The 26,829-nt window shown below is 50.0% G+C and overlaps 2 protein-coding genes across 4 annotated transcripts in view; one reads left to right on the top strand and one right to left on the bottom strand.

Annotated features, from left to right (window-relative positions):
- Positions 1 to 26,829, bottom strand: part of LOC310746805 (uncharacterized protein) — a 103,607-nt gene that overhangs the window by 16,086 nt on the left and 60,692 nt on the right. Inside the window, exons 1-5 of one of the 2 annotated variants that reach the window (XM_083580927.1) lie at positions 19,415 to 20,224; positions 19,128 to 19,209; positions 18,695 to 18,777; positions 17,787 to 17,913; positions 15,299 to 17,128 (exon numbers count right to left, since the gene is read on the bottom strand). The exons of the other annotated variant lie outside the window; for it this stretch is intronic. Of the exons in view, the coding sequence (XP_083437053.1) occupies positions 16,125 to 17,128; positions 17,787 to 17,913; positions 18,695 to 18,777; positions 19,128 to 19,209; positions 19,415 to 19,876 (1,758 nt within the window). The 5' untranslated portion in view covers positions 19,877 to 20,224 and the 3' untranslated portion in view covers positions 15,299 to 16,124. Of the gene's footprint in view, positions 1 to 15,298; positions 17,129 to 17,786; positions 17,914 to 18,694; positions 18,778 to 19,127; positions 19,210 to 19,414; positions 20,225 to 26,829 lie in introns of those variants that run through there. 2 annotated transcript variants of the gene reach the window in all.
- Positions 1,560 to 15,097, top strand: ZMYND15 (zinc finger MYND-type containing 15). Of its 2 annotated transcripts, XM_083580962.1 has the most exons (14): positions 1,560 to 1,670; positions 3,232 to 3,570; positions 4,811 to 5,039; positions 5,582 to 5,737; positions 6,673 to 6,833; positions 6,975 to 7,130; positions 7,857 to 7,943; positions 8,366 to 8,482; positions 9,495 to 9,583; positions 10,170 to 10,271; positions 11,812 to 11,941; positions 12,139 to 12,197; positions 13,380 to 13,540; positions 14,853 to 15,097. In XM_083580962.1, exons 2-14 carry the CDS (start codon positions 3,234 to 3,236, stop codon positions 15,034 to 15,036), a joined length of 1,968 nt encoding a protein of 655 aa, XP_083437088.1. In that variant the 5' UTR covers positions 1,560 to 1,670; positions 3,232 to 3,233; the 3' UTR covers positions 15,037 to 15,097. The 2 variants fall into 2 exon arrangements, with proteins under 2 accessions (XP_083437088.1, XP_083437089.1); XM_083580963.1 differs by lacking the exon at positions 1,560 to 1,670 and having other exon boundaries at positions 3,214 to 3,570.

Below are 26,829 nucleotides of genomic sequence, written 5' to 3'. Positions count from 1 at the left end.
CAGGTTAATAACTTTGCTTCAGGATAAGAACAGAAATCAGGCTCTGGCGGCGCGGTGGCAGCAGGAGACCCCATTAGCTAAAGTGGTGCTTCAGGTTAAGAACAGTTTCAGATTAAGTATGGACCTCCGGAACGAATTAAGTACTTAACCCGAGATACCACTGTACGTATTTGTAACTAAGTCTGCCTTCAGGAATCCAACTGTGAACTGATGTGAGTAAAGTTCTTTTATTGACTTTGAATAAGATTGCCGCATCTTGATTCTTTTAAGAGGGATTCAAGGGAAGTTACCAGGAACATACAATTCAATCTGAGACAGACTGAATTGTATAATAGTGAGAAGCTCACACGAGCCTGCAACCAGCTATTTACTATGCATGTAAGAAAGGGGAATGGAACTCTGCTAGATAAAGGAACTTGCTAGCACAATTAGGAAGGCTATTAATAAACAATATATCCTCTCCTGCCACCCTGAACATTCCCACAGTTATACTGGTTGGAGTAGTATCTCCCTGTCTGTGTCCACTCTAGGGAAACAAGGAATATTGTACTTGACTGCTCCAATGGATTTGCTTCTTTGCTCAAAGCAAGGTGGGCAACCACCTGCACTCCACCCTTTGAAGGCCCTTTGAAGACCCCTCTGCACCCGGGTGGCCTTTGGGGGTGGCAGGCAGAATGAGGTGCCCCCTCCATGCCAGCGCGCTGGGTTCTTGCCCCACATGCTCAAGTAGGGAAGGCTTGACAATATGGGGTTTATTTAGGATTTATTTTGTGCGTTTCTCCCTAAGCTTTATCACATCTTTTTTGTTTTCGTAAACCACCCTGGATCCTTGTTGCTCCCCGCTTTTTTTAAAGAGGAAAAAAAAAACGGAAATAAGAGAGACTGCAGGAGGGGCTAACCAGAGGGAGGGGATGTGACTAAATAAGGCTGATTATTGGGGGGGGGGAACAAAGGGATCTGCAGAGGAAGCGTGTAGCCCCCACCCCGGCCTGAGATTTCAAAAATTGGGATTTGGCCCACTTGGAATGGAATTTATTTATTTTCTGGATTTGCAGCCCAACTTTCCCTCCAGGTATTCAAGGTGGGGCACATGGTTCTCCTCCCTCCTCCTCATGGAATCCCCACAACACCAACAACCTTGCGAGGTAGGTCAGGCCAAGAGAAGGCAGTGACCGCCCCCCCAAGGTCATCTTCAGCAAGCTTTACAGCCACTGGGTGGGGGATTCGAACCCCGGTCTCTCCCAGATCCTAGTCCTCATTGAAGCCACACAACAACCCTGCGAGGTCGGTTAGGCGGAGTGGCAGTGCCTGCCCCACAAAGTCACCCAGTGCCCTTTTTGTCCAAGTGGGGATTCGAACCCTGGTCTTCCCTGGGTCCTAGCCGGCACTCTAACCACTACACTGCCGCTGCCTCTTTTTACATCCCAACATCTTTTCCTGACCTTCAGGGTCTGCTCAGCCTTGCTGGACCACAGCGATGGCCTTCTGCATGGTGCTCCCTTTCTGCTGCCCACGGTGGCAATGGGACCCAGGCGTCCGAGGGGGCATCAGAGGAGGCGGCTACCGGCTGCCCCTCCGTCTGTTGGCCTGGCCAGGATTCCAGATTCCTCTGATGTCGCAGCAGAACAGAGGGACCCCCCCATCCAACGACTGACCTCCAAAGCGGTCAGGTAGGTGGGGAGGCCTAGGTGGGCCCTAGGTGGGGGGCAGGACCCCATGCCAGGGGGTGGGCAGGGCTGGTGGGGGCACAGCTGCCCTCTAGGGAGCCCCTCTCTATGACCGGGGGGGGGGCGGGACTCACCTGACTGTTGGTGGCAGTTGGGACTCACCTGAATGGAGGCCACTGAATGGAGGCCACTTTCCCCCCAAAGACGACCCCTTTTGTGGACGAGGGAAGCAGGGGACAGAGAGAGACGGGGGAAACACTTTCCTTTCCTTTCCTTATTTCATTTCTTTCTTTATTTAATAATAATAATAATAATTTTAAACAGCGCTGAAAATAAACAATATAGAATAAAAATTAAAAGTGAGAACACGGAAAGGAAGGTATAATATATCAACACAAGAATTAAGAATTACAATTCCATATAAAGTTATCTGAAGACAGGAGTGCCTGGCGTTCTCTGGTCCATGGTGTCACGAAGAGTCGGACACGACTAAACGACTAAACAACAACAACATAAAGTTATCTAATATATAGATATTATTATTATCCAAATACACACACACAGAACCCCCAGTATATTTTGTATAAATGGGTTCCAATTTCATTACCCTTTTATCTTATTTCAAGGATTCGCTGGCCCAACCTGTCGTATTTTCACCTTTCAAATTCTAAAAATGAGGGAAGCCCAAAGATATTTTGGTTAGAATACAGTAATATACCGTATTTTTTGCTCTATAAGACTCACTTTTTCCCTCCTAAAAAGTAAGGGGAAATGTGTGTGCGTCTTATGGAGCGAATGTAGGCTGCGCAGCTATCACAGAAGCTGGAACAGCAATAGGGATTGCTGCTTTCACTGCGCAGTGATCCCTCTTGCTGTTTTGGCTTCTGAAATTCAGAATATTTTTTTTTCTTGTTTTCCTCCTCCAAAAACTAGGTGCGTCTTGTGGTCTGGTGCGTCTTATAGAGCAAAAAATACGGTAATTTAGTTTTGCTTGGTAAATAAAATGTGTGTAAATCTGTGTAGAAATCATGGGAAATTACTGGCAGATACTTGCAGTTATATACTATGTATTCATATTAATATATTATACATCTCTTATATAATCTGTCAATTTTCTGAGAGTAGTTTATTTGCTTCTTTATCAAACCTAGCAAGCTAAATGTTGTCCAGTCACAAAAATAGTAGATTTAAGTTCCTCACACCCCAAAACGTTTTTAAGGCCCCTCACTGAAGAAAAATGCAAAAATTAAGTTTCACCCCCTCAAATGACACACCCTGCAGGAATTAACCTCTCCTTAGAAATCTCCAAGGAATCATAGTATTGAGAGTTGAAAGGGGCCTGTGGGTCATCTAGTCCAACCCCCGGCCATCCAGGAATCACCTGTTTCATAGACACTTAGAACTGTCGATTCGGGTGGGACTCCAAAAGGCCATCCATTCCAACCCGCTGCAAGGCAGGTAGATGCATGGGAGTTTGTCGGGGGTTGAGGGAGACGCACTCTGCACATGCTCAGAGGCTCCCTTGGTGGCTGACAGAGGCCTGGCCCCGCCATTCTCCCCGCAGGCATGGAGTTTGTCACTGGCTACCGGGCCGAGATCCTGGACTTTGCTGAGCTGCTCTTCAGCTGGTACCGGCGCTTCTTGTTGGACTCGGCCTGCCGGCGAGGCAGCGAGCGCCGCAAGCGCCAGGAGGGCTCCATCCGGCGCCTGCCCCCGGATCCGGCCCTCTGGGTGCTGCACGCCTTGCCCAACCGGGCACTGGCCTTCACTGTGGCCGACCCGGGGCAGCAGGTGGGCGGTCGCTTCTACAGCGAGGAGGCCCTGGCCCTGGGGGACCTGGAGCGCTTCATCACCTTTGTGGGCGCCGGCGAGGAGGACGACGAGGAGGCCACACCTGAGACAGGTGAGGGGCGCCGGAGGGGGCGGAGCTTGGGGCAGGTAGCCACAGCATCCTCGGAAGGGCGACCAGGGCTCTGCTCTGTGTGGGATGGGATACCTAAGTAGCAGTCAAGTACAACATTCCTTGTTTTCCTAGAGTGGACAGGCAAGGGGATGTTTGGTCCAGCCAGTCGAAAACTTCCTGTTTCCTCCTGGCTGGGACATCCTTCCTTTGCATGTGACTAGAGGTGGGCGTGACCTTACCTGTCCAGGTAACACAAAAGGACAGGACATGTAGCACTCTCTCTCTCTTCGACTTCCTCCATTGTTGGAGCAGCTTTTAGCTAAGATCATATGGGATAGGTCCACATGTATATACTTTGTACCTAAGTCTGCCTTCAGGCATCCAACTGTAAACTGATGATGTGAGTAAACTTCTTTTACTGACTTTAAATAAGATTGTTGTGACAATACTGGATTGTATGATAGTGAGAGGCTTAAACAAGCCTGCAAACAGCTCTCTGTTGTGCTCTGTAAAGGGGAATGCACTCTGCCAAGGAAAGGGACTTGCTAGCACAAGTTGGGAAGGATATTAACAAACAAGATATCCTCTCCTGCCGCCCTGAACATTCCCACACTTGCCTCCGCAGAGGGAGGGGGAATCGGTGCTTCTGAATGCCCGCTGCTGGAAGCCACATGTGGGGAGAGCTGCTCTCGTGGCCAGATCCTGCTTGCTGGTTTCCTGCAGGCAACTGGGAGAACAGGATGCTGGACCAGGTGGGCCACTGGCCTGATCCAGGGCTCTTCTCACATTCCCATGGAGCCTCCAGCCCCAGGAGCATTCTATCCCGATTCCTCGGTCCTTAGGGGCATTTGGCTACTGGGATGGCAGGAGGCTGGACTTGGTGAGTCATTGGCCGGATCCAGCCAATGGCTCTCCTCACACGGAGGTCCAGCTCCGAGGGCCCTCTGGCGGTTCCCTCCCTGCAAGAAGCGAGGTTGCAGGGAACCAGGCAGAGGGCCTTCTCAGTAGTGGCGCCCGCCCTGTGTTACACCCTCCCATCAGATGCCAAGGAAATAAACAACCACCTGACTTTTAGAAGACATCTGAAGGCAGCCCTCTTTAGGGAGTTTTTTTAAAAAAGTTTGATGTTTTATTCTTTTTTTAATATTCTGCTGGGAGCCGCCCAGAGGAAACCCATCCAGATGGGTGGGGTATAAATTATAATGATTATAATGATGATAATCCTTTGGTTCTCTTGCAGGCCAGCCGCTCTGGCGCGTGGACCACCTCCTGCTGGTGACGGACGAGCACGGCAGCATCCTGGGCTTTGACTTCCAGCTGGGGGGGTCCTGTGCAGGGGCCACGGGGGCCGAGCAGCCCCTGGAGCCCCGTGCCGTCGCCCTCCTGTGCCACAGCATGATCTGCCCTCTGGGCGCAGGGGAGCCGCGCAGGCCCAAGCTGCTCACCGTGGGAGACGCGGCCTTGCACAAGTGAGAGGCTGCAGCACTTTGTTGCAGCGCATGACGCAGCTTCCAAGGGGCTCCTCCTTTGGCGGCAGGGTGGGGGGGGGCGCGCAAAGAGAAGAATAAGCATGTTGTAAAATAGGTTGTGCAATACATTTGCCCCCCCACCCTTTTTTAAAGAAGTAGCAAGAGAGGAGCTGACAACAGAGACCCCATGTTCAGGGGCAGTCTACCTCCAAGGCCCAAAGGGCCTACAAACATGGGGCTACCTGCGCTTTGCCCTGCCTTGGAACTTCCTTGAGGCACCTGGGCCAGCTAGAGTTGGCCAGATCCACCCCGGAGAGGGAAGGGGGTGACACATAGCTGGGTGAAGGGCAGCCAGTTCTGCTGCTGTTGCCCACAGGTCCTCCTGCCCCCAGGCTTCCAATGGGGGCAACTGGGAGAACAGGTGCTCTTGTGGAACCTCCAGGCCCAGTGGCCGTCTATCTGGGTCCCGGGTCCCACGGGGCATTTGGCCACTGGGCGCTGGTCCCCCTTGGGCCTGATCCAGCCGGTGTCCTCCTCTCTAGGTCCCTGGAGCCGCTGCTCTCGAGGCTGGGGGTGAAGATGAGCAAGGGCCCGATGCGCGGCTGGGGCCCCAAGCCGGCCTTCACGTTCCCCACCACCCGTGTGAGGGCCTGCCACGTCTGCAAGAGGTACAGCTTCGAGGGACAAGTCACGGCGTGGTGAGCAGCACCCCAGAGAGGGCTCCCTCCCCACCCCCGCTTTCCATCCAGGCACACCTGTGGGCACACCCCAAAGACGCTTGTGCAAAACCCCAACTCTTGCTCTGCCACACCTTTGCAAAGCAGTGGGAGCCCGGTGGGTACGTCGCAGAAGTTGGTACCGGATTGCCCTTTGCTGGGATTCCTGCATGGCCGGGGTGTGGGATGTGAAACACAAGAGCAGTCAAGTACAACATTCCTAGAGTGAACATGCTAACACATGGGGAGGAATGTTTGTCCCGCCAGCAGGTAAACTTACTGTTTCCTTCTGGGCTGGGACAGTCTTCCTCTGCATGTGACTAGAGGTGGGCGTGGCCTCACCTGTGCAGGTAACCACAAAAGCACAGGGCAGGGCAGACACCTCTCTCTCTTTTTTTACTACATGCATTGAAGAAGCTTAGCCAAAGATGCTCTCTTGACTTCCAAGAGAGGACAAAGGAGTCTTCTTATGAGATTGTTTCTAGGTATATGTTACTTTTCTAAGCTAAGTCTGCCTTCTGGGATCCTATTGTGAACAGAATGATGTGTGAGTAAACCTTTTTATACTTTTATAGAAGACTGTGTCGTGTCTTATCTTTTATGAGGGAATAAGGGGTAAATACCAGAACAGTTATTATAGAGGCTTTAGCGAGCCTGAGCAAACGCATCCGGCGTGAGTTTAAAAGGGGGAATGTTACTCTGCTAAATTGTGGAACTTGTTAACACAAGTTGGAAAAGGATATAATCAAACAATATATCCTCTCCTGCATCCCTGAACATTCCCACACGGGGGTTGGTCTGCATGACCCTCGGGGGTCCCTTCCGACTCTCTCTCTTTCTCTCTCTCTCTCTTTCACTCTCTCTCTCTGCCCCCTCAGCCCCTTCCCGGCCTGAGCAGCCCCTCTCTGTCCCCACAGCCAGCACTGCAGGGCTGTCCTGTACTGCTCTGAGCGCTGCCGCAAGCTGGACTGGAACCGCAGCCCCGAGGACATCGGGCACCAGTTCTGGTGCCAGCGCATGGCTGGGTACATGAGTCGCACCCGAGAGCTGGCCAACCTTCCCTTCACCTTCACAGCAGGTGGGCAGCCCGGGCACCAGGGCGAGGGGCCCCTCATGGCACAACCTAGGGTCAGGCGCTGGTGGGGGGAGGCAGAGTCTGGGGTCCTGAGAGGCTGAGCCCCCCCACCTCATTCATCTTCCCCGCTTGTTTCCCTTGCAGAGGTCACCAGCGAGAACTTCAACAAAGAGGGCTTCCTCTCTGCCAGGGGTCTGACCCGCGGCTACTGGGCCGGAGAGAGCATGCTGGTCAGGGCGCCTGACTACGGCGTGGGGCTCCAGGGGGGTCCCGAGAAGCCCGTGCCCTTCCTGCAAAGCGGTGAGGGGGCAGCGGGCCTATTGGGCGGGCGTGTGTGGGGTGCAGACCCATGGAGTCCAGGTGGGGTGGACAGAAGGGGGGCCAGGAACCTCCACAGTCGGAGGCAGTCTTGTTGCAGATGCCCGCTGCTGGAAACCGCAGGAAGGGAGAGCAGCTCTTGTGCTCGGATCCTGCTTGTGGTTTTCCCATTGCACTAGGTGGGCCATTGGCCTGATCCAGCAGGGTGCTTCTTTTGGCCCTGTGGAGCTTCCATGCCCAGAAGTAGTCTATCTGCGCTTCTAGATTCATAGGGGGTAGTTATCCATTGCAAGAACTGGAGGCTGAACTAGATGGGCCAATGGCTCTTCAGGACCAGTCCAAGACATCTGGGCCATCTGGGGCAGAGGAGAAGATGGCGCCTCTCCTTGTCCTCCCCCCCCCAATTCCTTGCACAGAAGCTGCCTGGGCTGGCAGTTGAAACTCACTTCTGCGGGGGCAATGGGGCAGCACCTTCTGGCCCCCTGGAGTGGGACTGAGTGGATTCCACTTGCTTGTGGGGTGCACAGCCAGCTGTATGGCACCCACAGTTCTCTCCAACAGAGGCAATGTTTGGGGGGTGCCACTCCTGCCCCTATCTCCTCTCTGCCATCTCCCGGCTCCCTCTGCCTAAGGCTGGGGCGGCTCCTTTGCCCTACAACCTTGACATTCCCCTCCCTGCCCTGACCAGCCTTTTTCTCACCCCCCTAGGGAACCCCTTTGAGGCGCTACGGCCGGAAGGAGGGACAGCTCTTCCGCCAGCCCCCCCAGAGCCTCCCATGCCCCGGACATTCTTTGGTGAGACAGGGGTTCTGGGGGCGGGGAGTCAGAGCTTGCATCTTGCAACTCATGTATAACAGGGCCTTTTCGATGGTGGCTCCCCACTTACGGCAAGCTTTCTCCAGGGAGGCTTGCCAGGTGCCGTAATTACACATCTATAGGCACTGGGGTGCGGTGGGGGAATCCATTCAGATCAGGCCTTCAGCTTTTAATCATCAATGGCCTTTTTGCCTGGGTGAAATGATTGAATCTAGGTTTTCTAAAAGAAGAAGATCGTCTTAACATCCATATGTGCCTGTTTTTTGCTTAAAATAATGCAAGTTGCTTTGAATCGCCCTGACAAAAAAGCGATGGCTGAATCTGATTAATAGCCATCCTACTACCTGTGGAAAGGGGACGGGCCCCCTTCTCTGACTCGCTGCTGCCCCCCCTCCCCACAGGGTCCTGGAAAGAGTATTACCAGTGGCGGGGGCTGCCCCTCGGAGCCCCTCTGGCCGTCCTCCTCAGCTACCCCCTCACTGCCTACTACATCATCACCCAGCTGGCCCCTCAGCACTGTGAGTATCGGGGGGGGGGTAACCCCCCAGCCTCCCTGCAGGGTTTGTAACATACATGAAACAGAGAGAGAACGAGCGTAAGAAGAGGCGGGAATTAAAAGACGAAAAGTAAAGCTGTAAAATGGGTGCATGGAATAAGCGCAGCCGCACAGGAGTCAAAGGAACAAGTAAAGAGAATTATCAGCATTATCAGGTCTGGTTCCAGGTCTTCCAGGCTTGCCTTGAAAAGGGCGGTTCTGTCATATAAGCTGTACAGGGAATTCCAGGTCATACAAAAGGTGTCTGCTGGTTCTAGTCCTCGTCGATATACCAAATTATGTGTGATTCTCTCCATAGTACCTCTGTTCCAGAGACTAAGCTGTAAGATTCGGACGCTGTTCCCCATTGACTTGCAAATGCTATTTGTTCTACCAAGATCATAGATAAGGCCAATTCTTTTGACTTTATACCAACGTCAACATCATCAAAAATATTCAGTAGCGTTAATTTTGGACAGCAAACCATAGTTTCTTTCGTAATACTTATCCTCCCTGTCCAAATCTCCACCTGGCCATGAAGCCCACTGGGTGACCTTGGGGGCCAGCCACTTCCTCTCAGCCTAACCTTCTTTGTGCAGCTCAGAGTTAACCTGTGGAACTCCCTCCCACAGGAGGCAGGGATGGCTGTAAAAGAGGACGGGACAAATTCATGGAGGAAGAGAGGGTTGTCAGTGGCTCCTAGCCAGGATAGCTCCGCCCTGCCTACAAGGTCAGAGGCAGCGATGCTTTTGAATCCCAGTTGTAAGGGGGATTTGCTCTTGAGTTCAGATCCTGCTCGTGGTCTTCCCATAATGGGCCCTATTGAGAATCCTCTATTTCTCAGGGGTGTTTGGTCCCTGTGAGAGGAGGGTGATGGGCCAGATGGGCCACAGGCCTTATGGAGCAGGTTCTCCTGATGTTCTACAAGTCAACAAACGTCTTCCAAAGGTCCTTTGTGACTCCTGGTCTCTCCCCTCCTTTTCTTCTCCCTCCAGTTCCCGAGCTGAACATCCTGAACAAGCAGTCTCTCAAGATCCATGTGGTAGAGGCAGGCAAAGAATTTGGGGTCCTGATGGTCTTCTGGGTACGTGAAGGGTCTCCCCAGTGGGGCAGAGGCGCAACTGGGTGCCAGGGAGGGGAGGGTCGAGGGAGAGCTGGGCAAACTGGTACCACTGGTTTTGAAGCCCAAGGGTTCTCTGGGCAGGAATTCCTTTTTATCTATTTCTCATTGAAAACTACGGATACACAATTGGAAAAAGATCATGCATCTTTGTTCTAATATATGATTACGGCATCAAGACTTTTAATATGCACAAAAGTGGAAAGACTCACCATTGCCAAGACTGGAAGAATGGTTATTAAAATAATTGGACATAGCCGAGAGGGCAAAATTGACATGTTTTATTTGAGAAAAATCATTGCCAACATTTACTAAATATTGGAAACCTCTCATAGACTCTCTGCAAGTTTAGCCATCACCGGTTTAGAGTAAAGAACAATCAGCCAGCAAAAAGCTCAGGGAGCTCTTCCTGCTTTTCTATAGCTTCATGGAAAATCCAGAGACATTCCCATTTCAGTGTGAATTAAACCAATTATATGTAACAGGAATTACAGAAAGGTTGCTAACATCCATCCATTTTCTCATTTCTGACCCCCCTTCCCCCCTGCAGGAGTTGTCGGTGCTGCTGCCCCATGTCTCTCTGGAGCTTCTGTTTGTGGGGGACGCCCTGCCCCCCCAATTGGACGGCCAGCAGTTTCTCCTTCAGAGGGATGTGAGTCTGCCTCTGGGGAGAGGGAGGGAGGGAGGAACAGCCAGGGGCAGATCTACTCAGCTTCAGGGACCCTGATCCCCTCCTAAAGTAACTTTAGACCACATTGCGTAAATTTTTTAGGTCTGGTAGTCCATATTTGAGTCACACAAATCAAAAACGGTAAGGCAGAGGAAATTTTTATTCACACCAGGGACTTTGGACATGTGAGATAATCCATTACAGCAATTTTAATCCAAATCTTAGGTGTAGTAGTTTATTTTATGTGATGATCTGTCATGGAACAACCCCACAGTATTCCCCTGATCAACCAGGCTTGTAACTCCACTATAAATAAATAAATAAATATTTTTTTTATTATTTATACCCTGCCCATCTGGCTGGGTTTCCCCAGCCACTTTGGGCGGCTTCCAACAAAATATTAAAATACAATAGTCCTTCAGCTATTAAAAGCTTCCCTAAACAGGGCTGCCTTCAGACGTCTTCTAAAGGTCTGGTAGTTGTTTTTTTCCTTTGACATCTGTTGGGTAGGTGCCACTACTGAGAAGACCCTCTGCCTGGTTCCCTGTAACTTCACTTCTCACAGTGAGGCCTGACTTGTTTTTGAGAAACCCATGCTGGGTCTTAGTAATCACAGCATTGTTTTCTAAGTGTTCACAGACTGTTGAATTATCTGCAAGTTCACCGGTCGGTAGTTACCTGGGACTTATTCCGCCCCCCCCCTTTGAAGATGGGGACATTTGCCTGCCTCCAGTCTATAGGAACCTCACCTGTTCTCCAAGAACATAGACAAAGACTCTGAAATTACACCCTTGAGCTACTTTATTACCCTTAAATGCAGCTCATCAGGCCCTGGAGATTTGAATTCATTTAAAGTAGCTACTGTAGGTGTCATATTTGCCATCCTGTATTAAAAGCTCCAATAAATAAGGTCCTTCTTTAATCTTACCTAAATCTTCCAACATTCAGCTTCATTGGGTGTCCACGGATTCTCGTGGCACCAGAGAGGGCAGGAGACCTCTCTCTATTCACTTCCTCCTGGTTGTTCTTAGCATCCATCTGTTGCCTCTGCTGGGTTTTCTTTCCCACTTTTTATGGGAAGCAGAGCTGGGGTTCACTTAAGAAGCTCAGGAAAACCTGGCCGCTGGGTCAAGCCAAAGGGGGCCCAGCTAGTCCAACATCCTGTTCTCATAGCAGGGGACCAACTACCACCTGTAACAGCAACAACAATAACGGCTGGGTTGCCCATGGCAAACCCACAACCAGGATTTTCCCTTCCTGTGGTTTCCAGCATGTGGCAATCAGAAGCCTTGCTGCCTCTGACCGTGGAGGCAGAGCAGAGCCGTTGCGGCCAGGAGCCCATTGATAGCCCTCTCCTCCTCCATGGATTTGCCTCATCCTCATGGAAAACCATCCCAGTTGGTGGCCACTGAATGCCTCCTGTGGAAGGGAGTTCCAGTGGTTAACTCTGCACTGAATTAGGAGCTCCCTCGATCTGACAGAAGCACTTTGTGAATCCCCTCCTTCTCTTCCCCCCTTCCAGGAGGAGCAAGGCGTCTCTGTCCGGCCTGGCCTGGCCCCCAGATGCAAAGGGGGGCGGCGTGAACTGCAGTTTGGGTTCAGTGCCCGCCCCTACCACCTCCTGCAGGCGCCCAAACCGGACCTGGTCATTGGTGAGAATAAAGGGGGAAGGGGCCAGGAGAGGACGGGAAAGTGGGGAGGGGGTGCAGGGATGGGTTGGGCTGCTTGGCCAGAGAATGAAGCAATGGCGGGGGCGGGGTAAGAAAGAATCCAGCTGAAGAATGGGGTGAGGAGGCTGTCTCTATCTGATGCAGAGAGTTCCCCATGTTAACACACCCCTTTTGTCCAGGGTTCAACTCTGGATTTGCCCTCAAGGAGACTTGGCGGAGTTCTCTGCCACGACTTCAGGTAAGCTGAGCCCACTCATCACGCAGTACTTAGAAAAGGGGTCTCCCCCTCAAAACTCCTCCCTCCATCCTATGGAATGACATCGCTGTGACATCATCTCTTGACATCACGGCTGCTGGATACAGTACTTTGGCCCAGCGTACAGCGTTGTGACGTTAGACATGCCTTTGCTCTGCTTCTGAAGTGATGGCGTCTCCCGTCTCCCGAGCCCAATTCTCCAGTTGTGATGTCATCAGGCCTTTGCTATGATGCTGTGACCAACTGACACCAAGTAACCGCCTCAGAGCTGGTGAAGTAACTGCCCCGGGGTTGGTGGCAATTCACAGGCATTTGTCTTCCAGGCTGAATTTTGATTCTAGAAATGTAGGCATTGAAAATCTCGCAGAATTCCAAATTAGGAATGCAGCTGAATTTAGAAGATTCAGAGAAAAGAGTAGTAAATGGTCAGCTCTGGCTGTTTATCAGCAGAACTGCAGAGTTTTTTGGGAAACGGAAAGCACACGTACAAAAACATCCTATTCCTTTTCAAAACTGAAGTTTGACAGCTCCTGGTCTCAGCATGGAACCTTCATGGTTTCTGGGACATAACAGCTCTGTACAAAATATCTCCTGGGGCAGCAGAAGCCATGGCAGAGGCAGTAGGGTGTAGTGGTTAGACTGCAGGCGGAAACCAGCGTTCAAATCCTCCCATGAAGCTCCCTGGGTGTGACCTCGAGGCGCCACCTGTTAGCCTAGCTGACCTCACAGGGCAGGAGAACCATGCCACCCTCAGCCCCTAGGAGGGAGAGCCAGGCTGTAAATGCAGCAAGTACATAAATGCACCAAGTGTAGGCCATTATATAGGCAAGGGAGACCCCCCTCTTGAGCGATGGAGCTGCCGGGTCCTCGTCCCCTCACTTCTCTCTTCCTCCCTCTCTCCAGTGGTTGTGTAGTGGTGAAGAGCAGTGGACTCGTAATCTGGGGAACCGGGTTCGTGTCTCCGCTCCTCCACCTGCAGCTGCTGGGTGACCTTGGGCCAGTCACACTTCTCTGAAGTCTCTCAGCCCCACTCACCTCACAGAGTGTTTGTTGTGGGGGAGGAAGGGAATGGAGATTGTTGGCCGCTTTGAGACTCCTGAAGGGGAGTGATAAAGCGGGATATCAAATCCAAACTCTTCTTCTTCTTCTTCTTCCACCTTGCAGTCCCTTCGGGTGCCGGCCTACTTCACTGAATGCAGCGAGTACAGCTGTGCTGTGGATGAGGCCGCTGTCTCCATGGCGACGGGGGGCAGCGCCAGCCCTGCCCAGATCAACCCTTTCCGCTCGCCTTTCCGCCAGGCCGGAATCGACAACGCCATGCCCTGGTGGGTACCCCAGCTGCTGACCTCCCCCCCTCTGCCCCAGAAGGTAATTTTGGATGCCCCTGACCCCAGTCCATAAAGCGATGGAAAGGGGCGACCTCTTAACCTCTGACCAATGTCCCGCTGACTCCTGGCCTGGTCAGTTTTTGTCCATCATGGGAAAAGCTTCCCAACCACCTTTGTCTTTCTGCCTCCATCTTTATGGCACTCCCCCCCCACCTCCAGCAATGCTGGGGGTTGGGCTAGATGACCCTTCGGGGACCCTTCCAACTATGGTTCTCTCTCCTCCTTTCCAGGAACCGCACCCTCTGGTTCTGCAACTCCCCTAAATTTGCACCCTTTGCCGACACCCATCCATTCATCGAAAGTTCCCCGGACCCTCTAGGGTAGCAGACTAGAAATCCCCCGTCCAACAGCACCTTTTGAAATGAACAGCACGGATTTCTAGACTCACAGAATCATGGAACTGTAGAGTTGGAAGGGGCTGGGAGGGTCATCTAGTCCAACCCCCTGCATTGCAGGAATCTTTTCCCAAGGTGAGGCCCAAACCCAGGACCCTGAGATTGGTTTCTGACTGAGCTGTAACCCAAGAAAGACACGCAGTTCCCGATAAGGAAGCCTTTGAAGCTTTTTTATGCTTTGTGCTAATTCATATTAGTATTAGCAAGTAATCATGCTGGCTCAAGCCACACAGATTTCAAGGGGGAGGAAGAACGTCAGGATCAGGCCCAAGGGGGCCCACCTGGGCCAGACCAGCCTGTCCTTGCAGTGGCCAAATACCCTCAGGAACTGAGGAATCTGGATAGACTGCCTCTGCGCCTGGAGGTCCCATGGGGACCTTTGCCTCAGCTTTGCCCAGGGACCCGCCCTGCCCAGCATTCTGTCCCCATAGCGGCCAAGAAGGCGCCCCAAAGGGAAGAAGCCCACAAGTGGGATCTGAGCGCAACAGCTCTCTGCTTTCCTAACAGTTCCCAACAAAACTGGATAGCTCATTCTTTAAGAGCGTAGGGCTGATAATGCCAGGGGTTGCCCGTTCAATTCCCGCAAGGGACAGCTGCACATTCCTGCATTGGAGGGGGTTGGACTGGTTGATCTTCAGAGTCCCTTCCAACTCAGTGATAAATTCTATGATAACCTCTGGCAGAGGAGACCAGTGTGGCTCATAATGGTTGATAGCCACTTCCTCCAGTCCATGAAATTGCCTAATCCTCTCCCAAAGCAGTGCAAGTCCTACCCCAAGATTCCAGAAATGTGTGGCCGCCACCGAGAGGGCCCTGCTCTCCCATTCACCCCCTCTGCCGCCTCTCGCCGCCAGGTACTCCAACGCCTTCATCTTCCACCTGATCTACAAGGCATCCTCAGCCAGCAACCACCGGCAGACCCCCGCCCCTCTGCCCCAGGCCCTGCCACCCAGCGGGAACACTGACCCCCCCGAGGCAGCCCGGAGCAGGCGCAAGGAGAAGAGGCAGATCCGGGCGGCAGGGCGGCGGCGCAAGTGACAGGGGTGTGGAGCACAGAAGGGAGAGGGCAAGGCAGGCAAAATAATAAACAGGAATGGGCAAACGGCGCTTCCGTTTCTTCTCTGGCACAACTGCCCTCTAGGTGAGGGGGCTGCACAAAGGGTGGCGCCTTTGAGAGATCTGTGGGTCACCTCCCTCTGTGCTCCAAAAGCAGCACGGCTGCCATTTGGGGGGGAGGCCATGATCCCTGCACGTGCTGCGTCTTCCAAGGTTTCAGATCAGTTTTTCTAGAGCCCCCAAGCTCCTTCCGGTTCCTTTAATGTGGCTAAGAATTGGGGCAAATGCATCTCAAATGGGCAAATGAATTTCAGAAGGGAGAAATGAATTTCAATAGGGGCAGATGTGAAATTTTGCACTTAGGCAGGATGAACCATATGCACAAATGTAGGATGGGGACACCTGGCTTACTAGCAGTACATGTGAAAAGGATTTAGGCGTCTTGTGAACACAAGCTTAACATGAGTCCACAGTGTGATGCAGCAGCAGCAAAAAAAAGAAGAAGGAAAAAAAAGATAGTTGCTGTTAGCTAGGCTGCATCAACAAAAGTATAGCATCCAATAAGTGTAAGTAATAGTCCCACATGATTCTGCCTTGGCCAGACCTCACCTGGAGTCTTGTGTCTAGTTTTGGGCACCGTCATTCGAGAAGGATGTTGACAAGGTGGAATGGGAGCAGAGGAGGGTGACCAAGATGATCAAAGGTCTGGAAACCAAGACTTAGGAGCAGCAGTGGGGGGAGTTGGGGATGTTTAGACTGCAAAATTCTTGCCTTATAGGAGATAGGATTGTGATCTTCACATGGAGGATGGAGCAAGCTTCAAGTTAGAAGAAAGTTGATTCCAACTGAACATCAGGAAGAACTTTCTAATGGTAGGAACAGTTCAGCTGTGGAAAGGACTCCCTAGAAAGGTGGTGGACTCTCCTCCCTTGGAAGATCTGAAGCAGGTGGTCATCTGTCATGGGTTTCAGTTGAGATTTTTGCAATGCAAGTGGCTGGACTAGATTCTACAATTCTCCCAGCTAGCTCTTTGAAAGGGAGTTCGGGGAGTTCGGACTGAAGCCCTTTCCTCATTTCAAGCACTGATATGGTTTCTCCCAACTATGAGTTCTTTGATGGGAAATGAGACTGGACCTTTGAATGAAGCTCTTTCCACATTCCATACACTGATATGATTTCACCCCACTATGAGTTCTTTGATGGCAAGTGAGACTGGACCTCTGCCTGTAGCTCTTTCCGCATTCCAGGCACTGATATGGTTTCTCCCCTGTATGAATTCTATGATGGGACGTGAGATGGCAGCTGTCACGGAAGGTCTTCCCACACACCAAGCAATTATATGGTTTCTCCCCACTATGAGTTCTTTGATGTGAAGTGAGACTGACTCTGTAGCTGAAACTCTTTCCACATTCCAAACACTGATATGGCTTCTCCCCTGTATGAATTCTTTGATGGGGAGTGAGACTTGTCCTGTGAATGAAGCTCTTTCCACATTCCAAGCACTGATATAGCTTCTCCCCACTATGAGTTCTTTGATGGTGAATGAGACTTGCCCTGTAAATGAAGCTCTTTCCACATTCCAAGCACTGATAGGGTTTCTCGCCTGTGTGAATTCTTTGATGGGAAGTGAGATAATCTTTCCGATTGAAACTCTTTCCGCATTCCAAGCACTGGTAGGGTTTCTCGCCTTTGTGAATTCTTTGATGGGAAGTGAGATCGGAGTTATGACTGAAGCTCGCTCCACATTCCCAGCAATGGTGTGGTTTCTCCCTTTTATGAATTCTTTGATGGGAAGTGAGATGATCTTTCCGATTGAAGCTCTTTCCGCATTCCAAGCACTGATAGGGTTTCGCCCCTGTATGAATTACTTGATGGTAAGTGAAATGAGCCTTCTTACTGAAACTTGTTCCACATTTCAAGCACTGATATGCTTTCTTCCCAATGGAATTCCTTTGATAGAAAGTGCAATGGGAGCTCTGGCTCAGGTCCTCTCTGGACTCTAAATATCTATATGACTTCTCCAGTATGTCGATATTGTCATGGTCTCCCTTGTTCTTCATTTCAAATTCATCACCTACAATGGAGAGATAATTGGATTAGAGCCTCAGGAAGAAATGGGAGACCCAAATGATTGAACAATTCTAATTAACACTGATAGTAACATTGATAGTGGAAGAATGGAAGGGAGTTAAGTGTGAAGTCTTCCTACAGCGTACACTGCCTTTGTTGACTAGTGTTCACAAACATATTTATGAGAACCTGTGATTTTGTTTGGCCCAATCACAGAATCCGCTCCACCTCAAATGCCAGTCATATTTCTGCTCAATGAAATTGCAACAGAATCAAGAAGAAAAATGCTGACAGCCTGATCATAGTTTAAAAAGGTATAACCAGAAAAAAATGTCTGCAGACAAAACAGTAGATAGCCCTCCATTCAAGGCTGGTGTGCCATCTATGTGGGGCCATGGTGGTAAAGACTTCCCCCAATTTTCAGTGAAGGGTCTGGGCCCCTCCAAACTTCTGTGGTGGCCCCATATGACACATCAGCACGCCCCGCAATGTGCAATCGCAGGCGCAAGGCAGAGCACCTGATTCAATGTGAGCTGTGGGGGTGTTAGAATCCCAGAGGCTGTAGGTGGCGTTGTTAAACTCCATCAGAATCTGGGAGATTCGGCACACAGATTAATGTAAAGAATTTCAAATAGATATTATGATCCAACAGGGAGCCTTACCGAGAGAGGCCATGATCGCACGATTCTCCTCCATGACTTCCTGATGCAGAGCTCTCTGGTCAGGATCCAGCAACGCCCACTCCTCCTCCGTGAAACACACAGCTATATCCTCAAAGCGCACTAGGCTCTGAAAGAAAAGGTCTTCCTTTCAGAAAGCATAAAGATTATCTAGCACACCTTGTTCTGTTGCACGGGGGCTTGGGGAGGTGGAGAAGAGGGGGGAGCCCTCAACTGGAGGGGCTGGGCAGGCGAATTCTCACCACTAGTTTTTAAAGTTTCTTAGCTGATTTAAAGCCTATTTTAAAAGGTAAAGGGACCCCTGACCGTTAGGTCCAGTCATGGCCGAATCTGGCGTTGCGGCGCTCATCTCGCTTTACTGGCCAAGGGAGCCGGTGTACAGCTTCCAGGTCATGTGGCCAGCATGACTAAGCCGCTTCTGGCAAACCAGAGCAGCACACGGAAACACCGTTTACCTTCCCGCCGGAGCGGTACCTATTCATCTACTTGCACTTTGACGTGCTTTCGAACTGCTAGGTGGGCAGGAGCAGGGACCGAGCAACGGGAGCTCACCCCGTCACGGGGATTTGAACCACCGATCTTCTGATCGGCAAGTCCTAGGCTCTGTGGTTTAACCCACAGCGCCACCCGCGTCCCTAAAGCCTGTTTTAGCATTGACATAGAAATAGAACTGCAACAACTGATAAATAACGCTAGCAACATTCAGGAGGAGAGTTAAGGTGAGGTGGCTGTTCATTACTCTCAGCAGATAAACATGATGGAATGGGATTTTCAGCCTTCCTTAAGGGCAGATCTGACAGAAGCAAAGAGGAAGAGATTCATTTGCACCCAGAGATGCCCTGGCTGCCCCGCCCCTCCGCCTCTTTCCCCACAAGGCTCCTTCTCCCTACCTGATCTGGTTCCACAGCCACTGTTTCCCCTCCGCCACCAAGAAAAGATGGATTGGGAGGTTTTGCTGGCATCATTCTGTCACCTGCAAGAGATAAAGGGAAGTGGGGAGACAGGAGGTCGAGCAGAATCAACAGGGGCATCTTTCCCCATCTCCCTCTTGGCAAAGGTCATCACACAGGGCAACCAAATCAGTTCTGTGCCAAAACCGGGCCTAAACCCTGATTGAAATGAATCTACTCATAACAAGCCTCACATGCTGAGTGCATTTTAGCATTTGTACCCATTGCCTATTTCAGCAGTGCAAAAATGCATCTCCCCTCCTTGGGGCTCTTGGTCCCAAATGTCTTCCACAAAAAGATGAAAAGAAACCATGGATTAATTTGAAAACCAACACAATGGGACCAAACGGACAAAGGACTCCTTCCTCCTTACCCAATGGCCTCTCTCTGGCGCTGAATGGAGTCCTTTCTTCTTCAGGGTAATCTGGGCCCATTCCTGAAAGCAGATTCTTTCCCTTAAAGAACAAAAATGATTCCAAACAGAGAATGGGGAGAAGTGTTAGAGTCATAGAAAAGGAATGACAGAGGCAAAAACTTTAGAAGTAGCTCATATCATTATCTGGATGCTTTCCAAAAAAGAGGGGCCGTTAGTAGAGCATTTGGGTTTGTTCTCCCTCCTGTTTGGAGCCCCTTGAGAGTACAGAGGAAAGTCTCTCTCACCTGCTTCCTCTCCTCCGCCTGACTCAGGAGGAAACCTTCGGCCAGGGCCACTGCCTGGGAACTGGTCTCTGCTCCGCATTCCCTCACCCAGCTCTCCATCTCCGCTGGAAGGACAGCCAGGAACTGCTCCAAGATCACCAGGTCCAGCATCTCAGCTTTCGTGTGCCTTTCTGGCTTCAGCCACTGACAGTCAAGGTGGAGGAACCGGCGGCAAACCTCTCGGGGTCCTTTGGCCTCCTGGGAGCAGAACTGCCTCAACTGCTGGCTCTGCACCTCTGAGTGAAGGGTGTCCTCCTCTCCCAGGATCTTATACTCAGGGTATTCCCAGAATCCCCCACTGCTCACAGTTTCCATGGCCTGGCCTCTTCCTGCTTCAGGGTCAGCTGAGCCTTGCTCATCCATCTGTGCTCTCAGGAAGCCTCCAAGAGATTGGGAGGGGTCCCCTTTTTCTTCTTCTGCCATGTTCTGTGTGTCTGAAAAGAGGTACTAGGAAATCCTAAAGCAAATGCATTCTGCCCCCCCCCCCCATAAATCTGACACACTATCAGGAGAAGAAAAAGGTTTTCTGAGTAAACGTATGTGAGTCTTGGTAGGAACCAGGATTGGACTGCACCACAGAGCTTTCTCTAAGAAAAAAAAAAGAGGAGTAAGCCTCTTGCCCTCTTAGAAGGAAAGTGCCCAGGCCAAAAGTGGAGGCAACTGAAGGGGTTTCTGTGACATGAATCAGCCTGGTGGCTCCTGCCTTTCAGTCAAGGAATGAATTCAGAACAGGGAATATAAGTAAGTCATTTGTACCAAGTTTAATATGGATGCTAGTCCCGTTTTCTAGCACCTGGAAGCTCCAATGTTCTCAAGGCAGATTACGGGGGTGGGGTCCCTTTTTCTTTCTTCAGAGGGCCAGATCCACTCCAGATTTTTGTAGGGTTTACTCCTTAGCCTTTTCCTCTCCAGAAAATGTCCCTCAAGGCAACAGAGGTTTGGATTCAGAGTTTTCCTTTGACAGGCTACCTTGCCCAATGGATGAGCCCAATCTGCTGCTCATCTCCCTCTACAGTATCTGAAGAAATTGCCTTCTTAACTGTTGAAGCCACGGATGGGTCTCATTCACTCAATCCACTAGAGGCAATCTTCACATGCAACAGAACTCACCTAGGGCTATCATCACCTGGTGTAGCTGGCTAGAGAAAGCCATTCTTGGGGTGCGGCCACTGTCAAATGCTGACAGCTTTTAGGAACCAAATGTGAGAACAAAGGTGGAGGAACTAACCAGAAAGAGCCCGTCATTTCCCCACCACAGATGCTGCCCCTTCTCTACCGCCCCATTTCCAGCTGGGCTAGGCTGCTAGCCCCAGTCCCTTTGAGACAGAGAGGACATGGACAGGGCACTCCATGCTCCAGGATTATTGCAATGCCCGCTACGTATGTGGACCTGACCTTGACGATGAATCAGAATCAGCTCCAAAATCCCACAGCCTGATCCCTCTCTTCATTCATTGCATTTCCACCCACCCTTTTCTCCCAGGGGCTCAAGGGGGCATCCAGGGGTCTCCCTATTGTCCTTTAATCCCCACAGCAGCCCTTGAGAACACCATCAATTCCTGTTTTAAAGCAGCTGCATTGCCTGTCAGTTCCTTTGCAGAGCCAGTTGGGTGGTTGTGTCTTGGGGTGTGGATGGGGCTGGTTGGGGGTTCCCCGCCTGCATGAACTGAACAGGACCCCCTGATGCATCCCCCCTGAAGCCCTGAGGACCCCCCCCCCGTTCTCCCCAATGCACCCCATGGCAGAAGACAAGGGAGACTCACCCGGTTGCAGGAGGTGCAAAGCAGAAAGACACCAACTCCCCCTCCCCCTCTCCTCAGTGGCAGGGACTGCCCCCCCCACTTCATTGCCTTTCCTCTCTAGGAATCCAGCTCAGCTCTTTTTAACCCTGGCAAAGCCAGGCACACTCAGCTCTCCCTCTGCAGAGCAGGAGACACGTGTGCTGAGCACCCAGAGCTGCTTCATTTGGGGGGGGGGAGCCATGGGAGTAGCCAGGATTTATGGTTTCCGGGGGGGGGGGGGCAGGACACCCACCTGTCCCCATCCTCTCTCTGTTTTTTTAAAAAATAATATTTATTACATTTTCCATTTTAACAGTCCAATAAAGACATTAAAACACCCCAAATGATGATGCAATCAAAAAAGCCAAATATTCAATGCTGAATTATCTATCTTTGGGCGACTTCCCATGCTCTGAAGTCCTCTCTCTAGCTCTGTCTAGCAGATTCAAAATGAAATGTGACAGCAACCATTGTTTTAAATTCCTTTTGTTTGACCCCAAGTGCTCAGAAAAATATTTCGAAATCTTTCTACAATTTCTACTTTTAGCTCAGTGCTTTTATTTACCTACTTGACTGAGGGTGGGGTAGTTGCCCCCCTCCTGTGCCCCAGTCTGGAAGAAGGACTGTTTTTACTGAAACCAACCCTCTGCAGAACCTTGAGGACAGGAATCTTAGCCAGACCTAAAGCCTCGGGAGAGCCGGGCTGCTGGATAATAATAATAATAATAATAATAATAATAATAATAATTATACCCCACCCATCTGGCTGGGTTCCCCCAGCCACTCTGGGTGGCTTCCAGCAAAATATTAAAAACACAATAAAACATCAAACAGTAAAAACCTCCCTGAGCAGGCCAATGGCCCACCTGGGCCAGCATCGTCACCTGGCAGTTGCCCCTGATGCCCCACAAGAAGGGGTGAGGATGGGGAAGCATCATACCCAAGGCCCCCTCCACCCCAGGGCGCTCCATGCGGGGCACAGGAGCCCTTGGACACAGAAGCTGCCGTTTAACCTGAGGTAAATTGAAGTGTGGGCCGCAGTAGAGCTAAGACTATCTAATGTACACGGAGAATAGATTTAATTGGGTATGCAGTACATATAATCAAAGACGCAACGAGGGAGTATGAATTGCTTACAGAGAGAAAGCGCAAAACTATCAAGGGACACCTCAGATTTAAAAGGAAGTAGTAATCTGGGATGCCAAGAGCCTGTTTCATGGCCAACACCTTTTTCCGTGAGGACAAGAGGCGCCTCTGAGCTTTGCCTTCTGCGGCCTCCACTTTCCACCTCCCTCGCCCTCTCGCTCCGGGGATTTCTTTCTCTTTTCCCTTTCTTCCAGCCTCCCCCCCCCCCGCGCCGCCATTTCTTCTCTTCCTCAGGCGCTTCTCTTCCCCTCAGACTCCGCCATTTCAGCCCCTTTTCCCTCAGACTCATCTCTGGGCTCCCTCCTCCCTCTTCTTCTTTCTCCCCCACCTCAGCCTTCGCCCTTGTTTATATGCTCCGTTTATAGTTATATTTCCCGCTCTCTTTCTCCTCAGCTTCTCCACTTTTTACCTCAGCTTCTCCCTTCCCGCCAAATCTCAGGCATCTCTCGCTCTCTCTCCCTTTCTTCTTTCCTTCCTCTCTCTCTCTCTCTCCTCCACTTTTTACCTCAGCCTCTCCTTTCCTACCAAATCTCAGGCGTCTCCCTCTACCCCCCCTTCTTTCTTTCCTCCACTTTTTAATAATAATAATAATAATAATAATAATGCCTTTATTGTCAATGTACCTGTGTACAATGAAATTAACCGAGCCTCCCTCCCGCCTCCAAACACTCAATCTCATTGCACTCCGTGCTTTTCGCACAACACACCAACCCTGAAAGTCAGTCGCACTATATTCTTTTCCCTTCAGCAGCTTAACAGCCCATGGATAGAAACTGTTTTTTAGCCTGTTGGTAAATTATACTGATTATACTTCTGTGTCTGATTATACTTCTATATCTCCTGCCCGAGGGTGGAAGATTAAAGAGGTGCTGGCCTGAGAATTGTTCTCACTCTCCTAAGGCAACATCTGGGGGCTCAGGGGCAGCCCATCATCTCAGGTGCTGTGTTGAATTGTGGGTAGACATAGCAGACGACACAGCGATTCTTCAAAGCAGCTCTTTATTTGTAAGCTGGACAGAACTGAACAGCCAACAGCTCAGCCGGCCTGCTTTTATAGGCAGCCGGCTGTCAACATTTTAGCAACAACAACCCAGGGTTTCCCGCCTAAAATAACTGACGTGGACCTGAGTGAAAACTACATACACAATACTCCTGGTGGCCAGGGTGAGAACTTCAATACATAACATGCTGTGTTCAGCACCCTCTCTAGAGATTTTCTGTCCGTGGCTGTCAAGCCAACGTACCACACTGGACTGGTAGAAGGAGGTCATCAATTGTTCTTTTAACATTGTTCTTTTGCAAGACCCTGAGGAAATGGAGTCTCTGTTGGGCCTTCCTAACCTCGGCTTCTCCTTTCCTGCCAAATGTCAGGCGTCTCCCCTTCTTTCTTTCTTTCTTTCTTTCTTTCTTTCTTTCTTTCTCTCTCTCTCTCTCTCTCTCTCTCTTTCTCTCTTTCTCTCCTTCCTTCCTTCCTTCCTTCCTTCCTTCCTTCCTTCCTTCCTCTCTCTCTCCTCCACTTTTTACCTCAGCCAAATCTCAGGCGTCCTCCCCCCCTTGCTCAGCAACAGTGTTCATTTCAGTTAACTTGAAGGGACATTTTTAAATTGGGGTTTTTGCCCACGCCAAGCCCCGTCTCCGGAGGCTTCCCTTCTCCCCCCAACTCTCTTCTGGAAGGGGCCACGAGGGCCGGGTGCTGAGCGCGTCTTTCTCTGTGTGTTAAAGGTGGAATATGAAGAGAACTGAAGAGAAACTGCAACACATATAAAAGGATGGATGTATGGAATAAAGGTAAAGGTAAAAAAAGATAAAGGTAAAGGTAAAAAAATATATGTGTGGAATAGATAAAGGGGAAGCTGATAAAAGAAGAAGCAATGAACTCCAGGGGCATTTTTGTTACTATTACTTATTTGACATACACCACCCATTATCAAAAGGGCAGTGTGTCACATTAATAACATATTTTACAGGGCATGACAATGAAAACATAAAAAGCATAGTGATTGACAGCGTAAGAATAAAAACAATCCTAATAACAATTGTCACCCCTCCCCCCCTTTAAAGATTATTTAATGGCCAAAGGGCTGCATATGAGGAATGTTTTTGCCTGGTGCCAGGGCTGCCATATTTCAAAAAGTGAAAATCCCGACACAAGAGTTGAGCATTTTTTAGGGTCAAAGTTGTTTAGTTGTTTGTCTTTCTTTGTTGTCTTTGCTGTTGTTGAACTTTTTTTTTTTTTGCACAATTGCCAAGAAATTTGATGTTTTTCAGCTTTTTTAAAAAAATGAAAAATCAGCACTTCTGGAATGGGTTGCCATGTTTTCCTGGACATTTCCACACTTGCCAAAAATTCTCCTCAGACACTCTTAGCATCGGACGAATCCTGGATATGTCCGGGAAATCCCGGATGCGTGGCAGCCTTACCTGGTGCTTAATACCTGAAAGGAAATGAGTCCATGTTTATTAGCACCAACCTGCCTTAATCAGCCCTGATCACGCTAATTTCAAATGGTTTGGGAACATCTTACTTGGTTCTGTCATAGAGACTCATGACTCTGATGCCCCAAACCTTAACTAAATTCTAGTACCTATTGGTCCCAGGATTTCTGAGTTTCTGGCATCCTGAGAGTCGTAACATTACCCTCTGCCAAGAAATGAGCATCTGGCCACAGAAAAATTCGCAGAAAGGCTTAATCATAGACCATGGGTAGGCAACCTAAGGCCCGGGGGCCAGATCTGGCCCAATCGCCTTCTCAATCCGGCCCGCGGACGGTCCGGGAATCAGCGTGTTTTTACATGAGTAGAATGTATCCTTTCATTTAAAATGCATCTCTGGGTTATTTGTGGGGCATAGGAATTTGTTCATTGTCCCCCTCCCCAATATAGTCCAGCCCCCCACAAGGTCTAAGGGACACTGGACCGGCCCCCTGCTGAAAAAGTTTGCTGACCCCTGTCATGGATCATTATAGGGTGACCTCCCCCACTCTCAGAAACCCTCTAATCTGCCCCAAACAGCCAACTTTGGATGCCCCCCACCCACAGAATATAGAGGACTCTTATGGCAGTGATGGCCAAACTTGGCCCTCCAGCTGTTTGGGGACTACAATTCCCATCATCCCTGACCACTGGTCCTGTTAGCTAGGGATGATGGGAGTTGTATTCCCAAGACAGCTGGAGGGCCAAGTTTGGCCAGCACTGTCTTATGACATCCCTGAGGGGATGACCTGTTGACTTCTGACCAGTGTCCAGCTGACCCCCAGCCTGGTCTGTTTTTCTCCATCATGGGAAAGGCTTCCCAACCACCTTTGTCTTTCTGCCTCCATCTTTATGGCACACACACCCTTCCTGCATTGCCAGGCATTGGGCTAGATGACCCTTGGGGTCCCTTCCAACTGTGGTTCCTCTTCCCCCTTTCCAAAGACTGCACCCCCTGTTTCTGCAACCCCCCACCCCCCAAATCCACAGCCTTTTCCCCCAGGCATCTGTGCATCAAAAGCTCCATGGACCCTCTTCTCAATACGCAGCAAGCGTAGCAGCCTAGCACTGATTCCTAGACTCAAAGGATCATGGAATCGTAGAGTTGGGAGGGACCACGAGGGTCATCTAGTCCAACCCCCTGCAATGCAGGAATCTTCTCCCCAACGTGGGGCTCAAACCCATGACCCCGAGATTGAGAGTTGTGTGCTCTCCGACTGAGCTGTAACACAAAAAAGGTCCAGATAGGAAGCCTTTGAAGCTTTTCACTTTTATTTTTGCATTTTCCATTTTACAAACCATTACAACAAAAACAAAACAAAATTCAGACATCATATCCTATTTAACTCCCCCCCCCCTTGTGGATCCTTATATTTTCATTTTCATTCTGCATCTTATCACCAACTCCAATTATTGTAAATCCTTAATCAATCCATGGTTCAGATTTTTACAAGTTTTCTGTCAAACCTACTAATGAATGTAATTGTTTACAGTAATTTTTCAAATACATTATATACTTCCCCCATTCTTTATTAAAATTTGATTCTTTCTGCCTCCTGATTCTTCCTGTAAGTTTTGCCAATCCAGCATAGTTCATTAATTTTAATAGCCGCTCTTCCTTGTTTGGAACGGTATTTTCTTGCCATCCCTGGGCCAGCAACGTACGGGCAACTGTGGTTGCATACATGAACAATTTCTTCTGGTCCTTCAGGATCTCTGCACCTAAAATTCCTAAAAGAAAAGCTTCTGGTTGCTTAGTAAACATTTTTTTCACCATTTTTCCCCACTCATTATATATCATTTCTCATAAAGCTTTTTTTACACAACTGCCACATATGATAAAAGATGCACTCTTTCTCTTTACATTTCCAGCACATTAGAATTTGATTTATACATTTTAGCTAATTAAGTACCATTGGGACATCATTTTCATATAGGTTTTTTTCAAAGTATAACATACTGTAAATTTCAGATCGG

The sequence above is a fragment of the Podarcis filfolensis genome, assembly GCF_964270895.1.
Source record: "Podarcis filfolensis genome assembly, chromosome: 13".
NCBI classification, from domain to species: Eukaryota; Metazoa; Chordata; class Lepidosauria; order Squamata; family Lacertidae; genus Podarcis; species Podarcis filfolensis.
Note: the sequence above shows the minus strand (reverse complement) of the source record. Positions and strands in the feature narration are given on the sequence as shown.

Bases quoted from the DNA above. Each gene is read 5' to 3' on its own strand.
- ZMYND15 (XM_083580962.1), top strand. From the start codon at position 3,234: ATGGAGTTTGTCACTGGCTACCGGGCCGAGATCCTGGACTTTGCTGAG. The intron at 6,834-6,974 runs GTGGGCAGCCCG...TTTCCCTTGCAG, and splicing joins TCCCTTCACCTTCACAGCAG to AGGTCACCAGCGAGAACTTC. The intron at 11,942-12,138 runs GTGAGAATAAAG...CCTTTTGTCCAG, and splicing joins CAAACCGGACCTGGTCATTG to GGTTCAACTCTGGATTTGCC.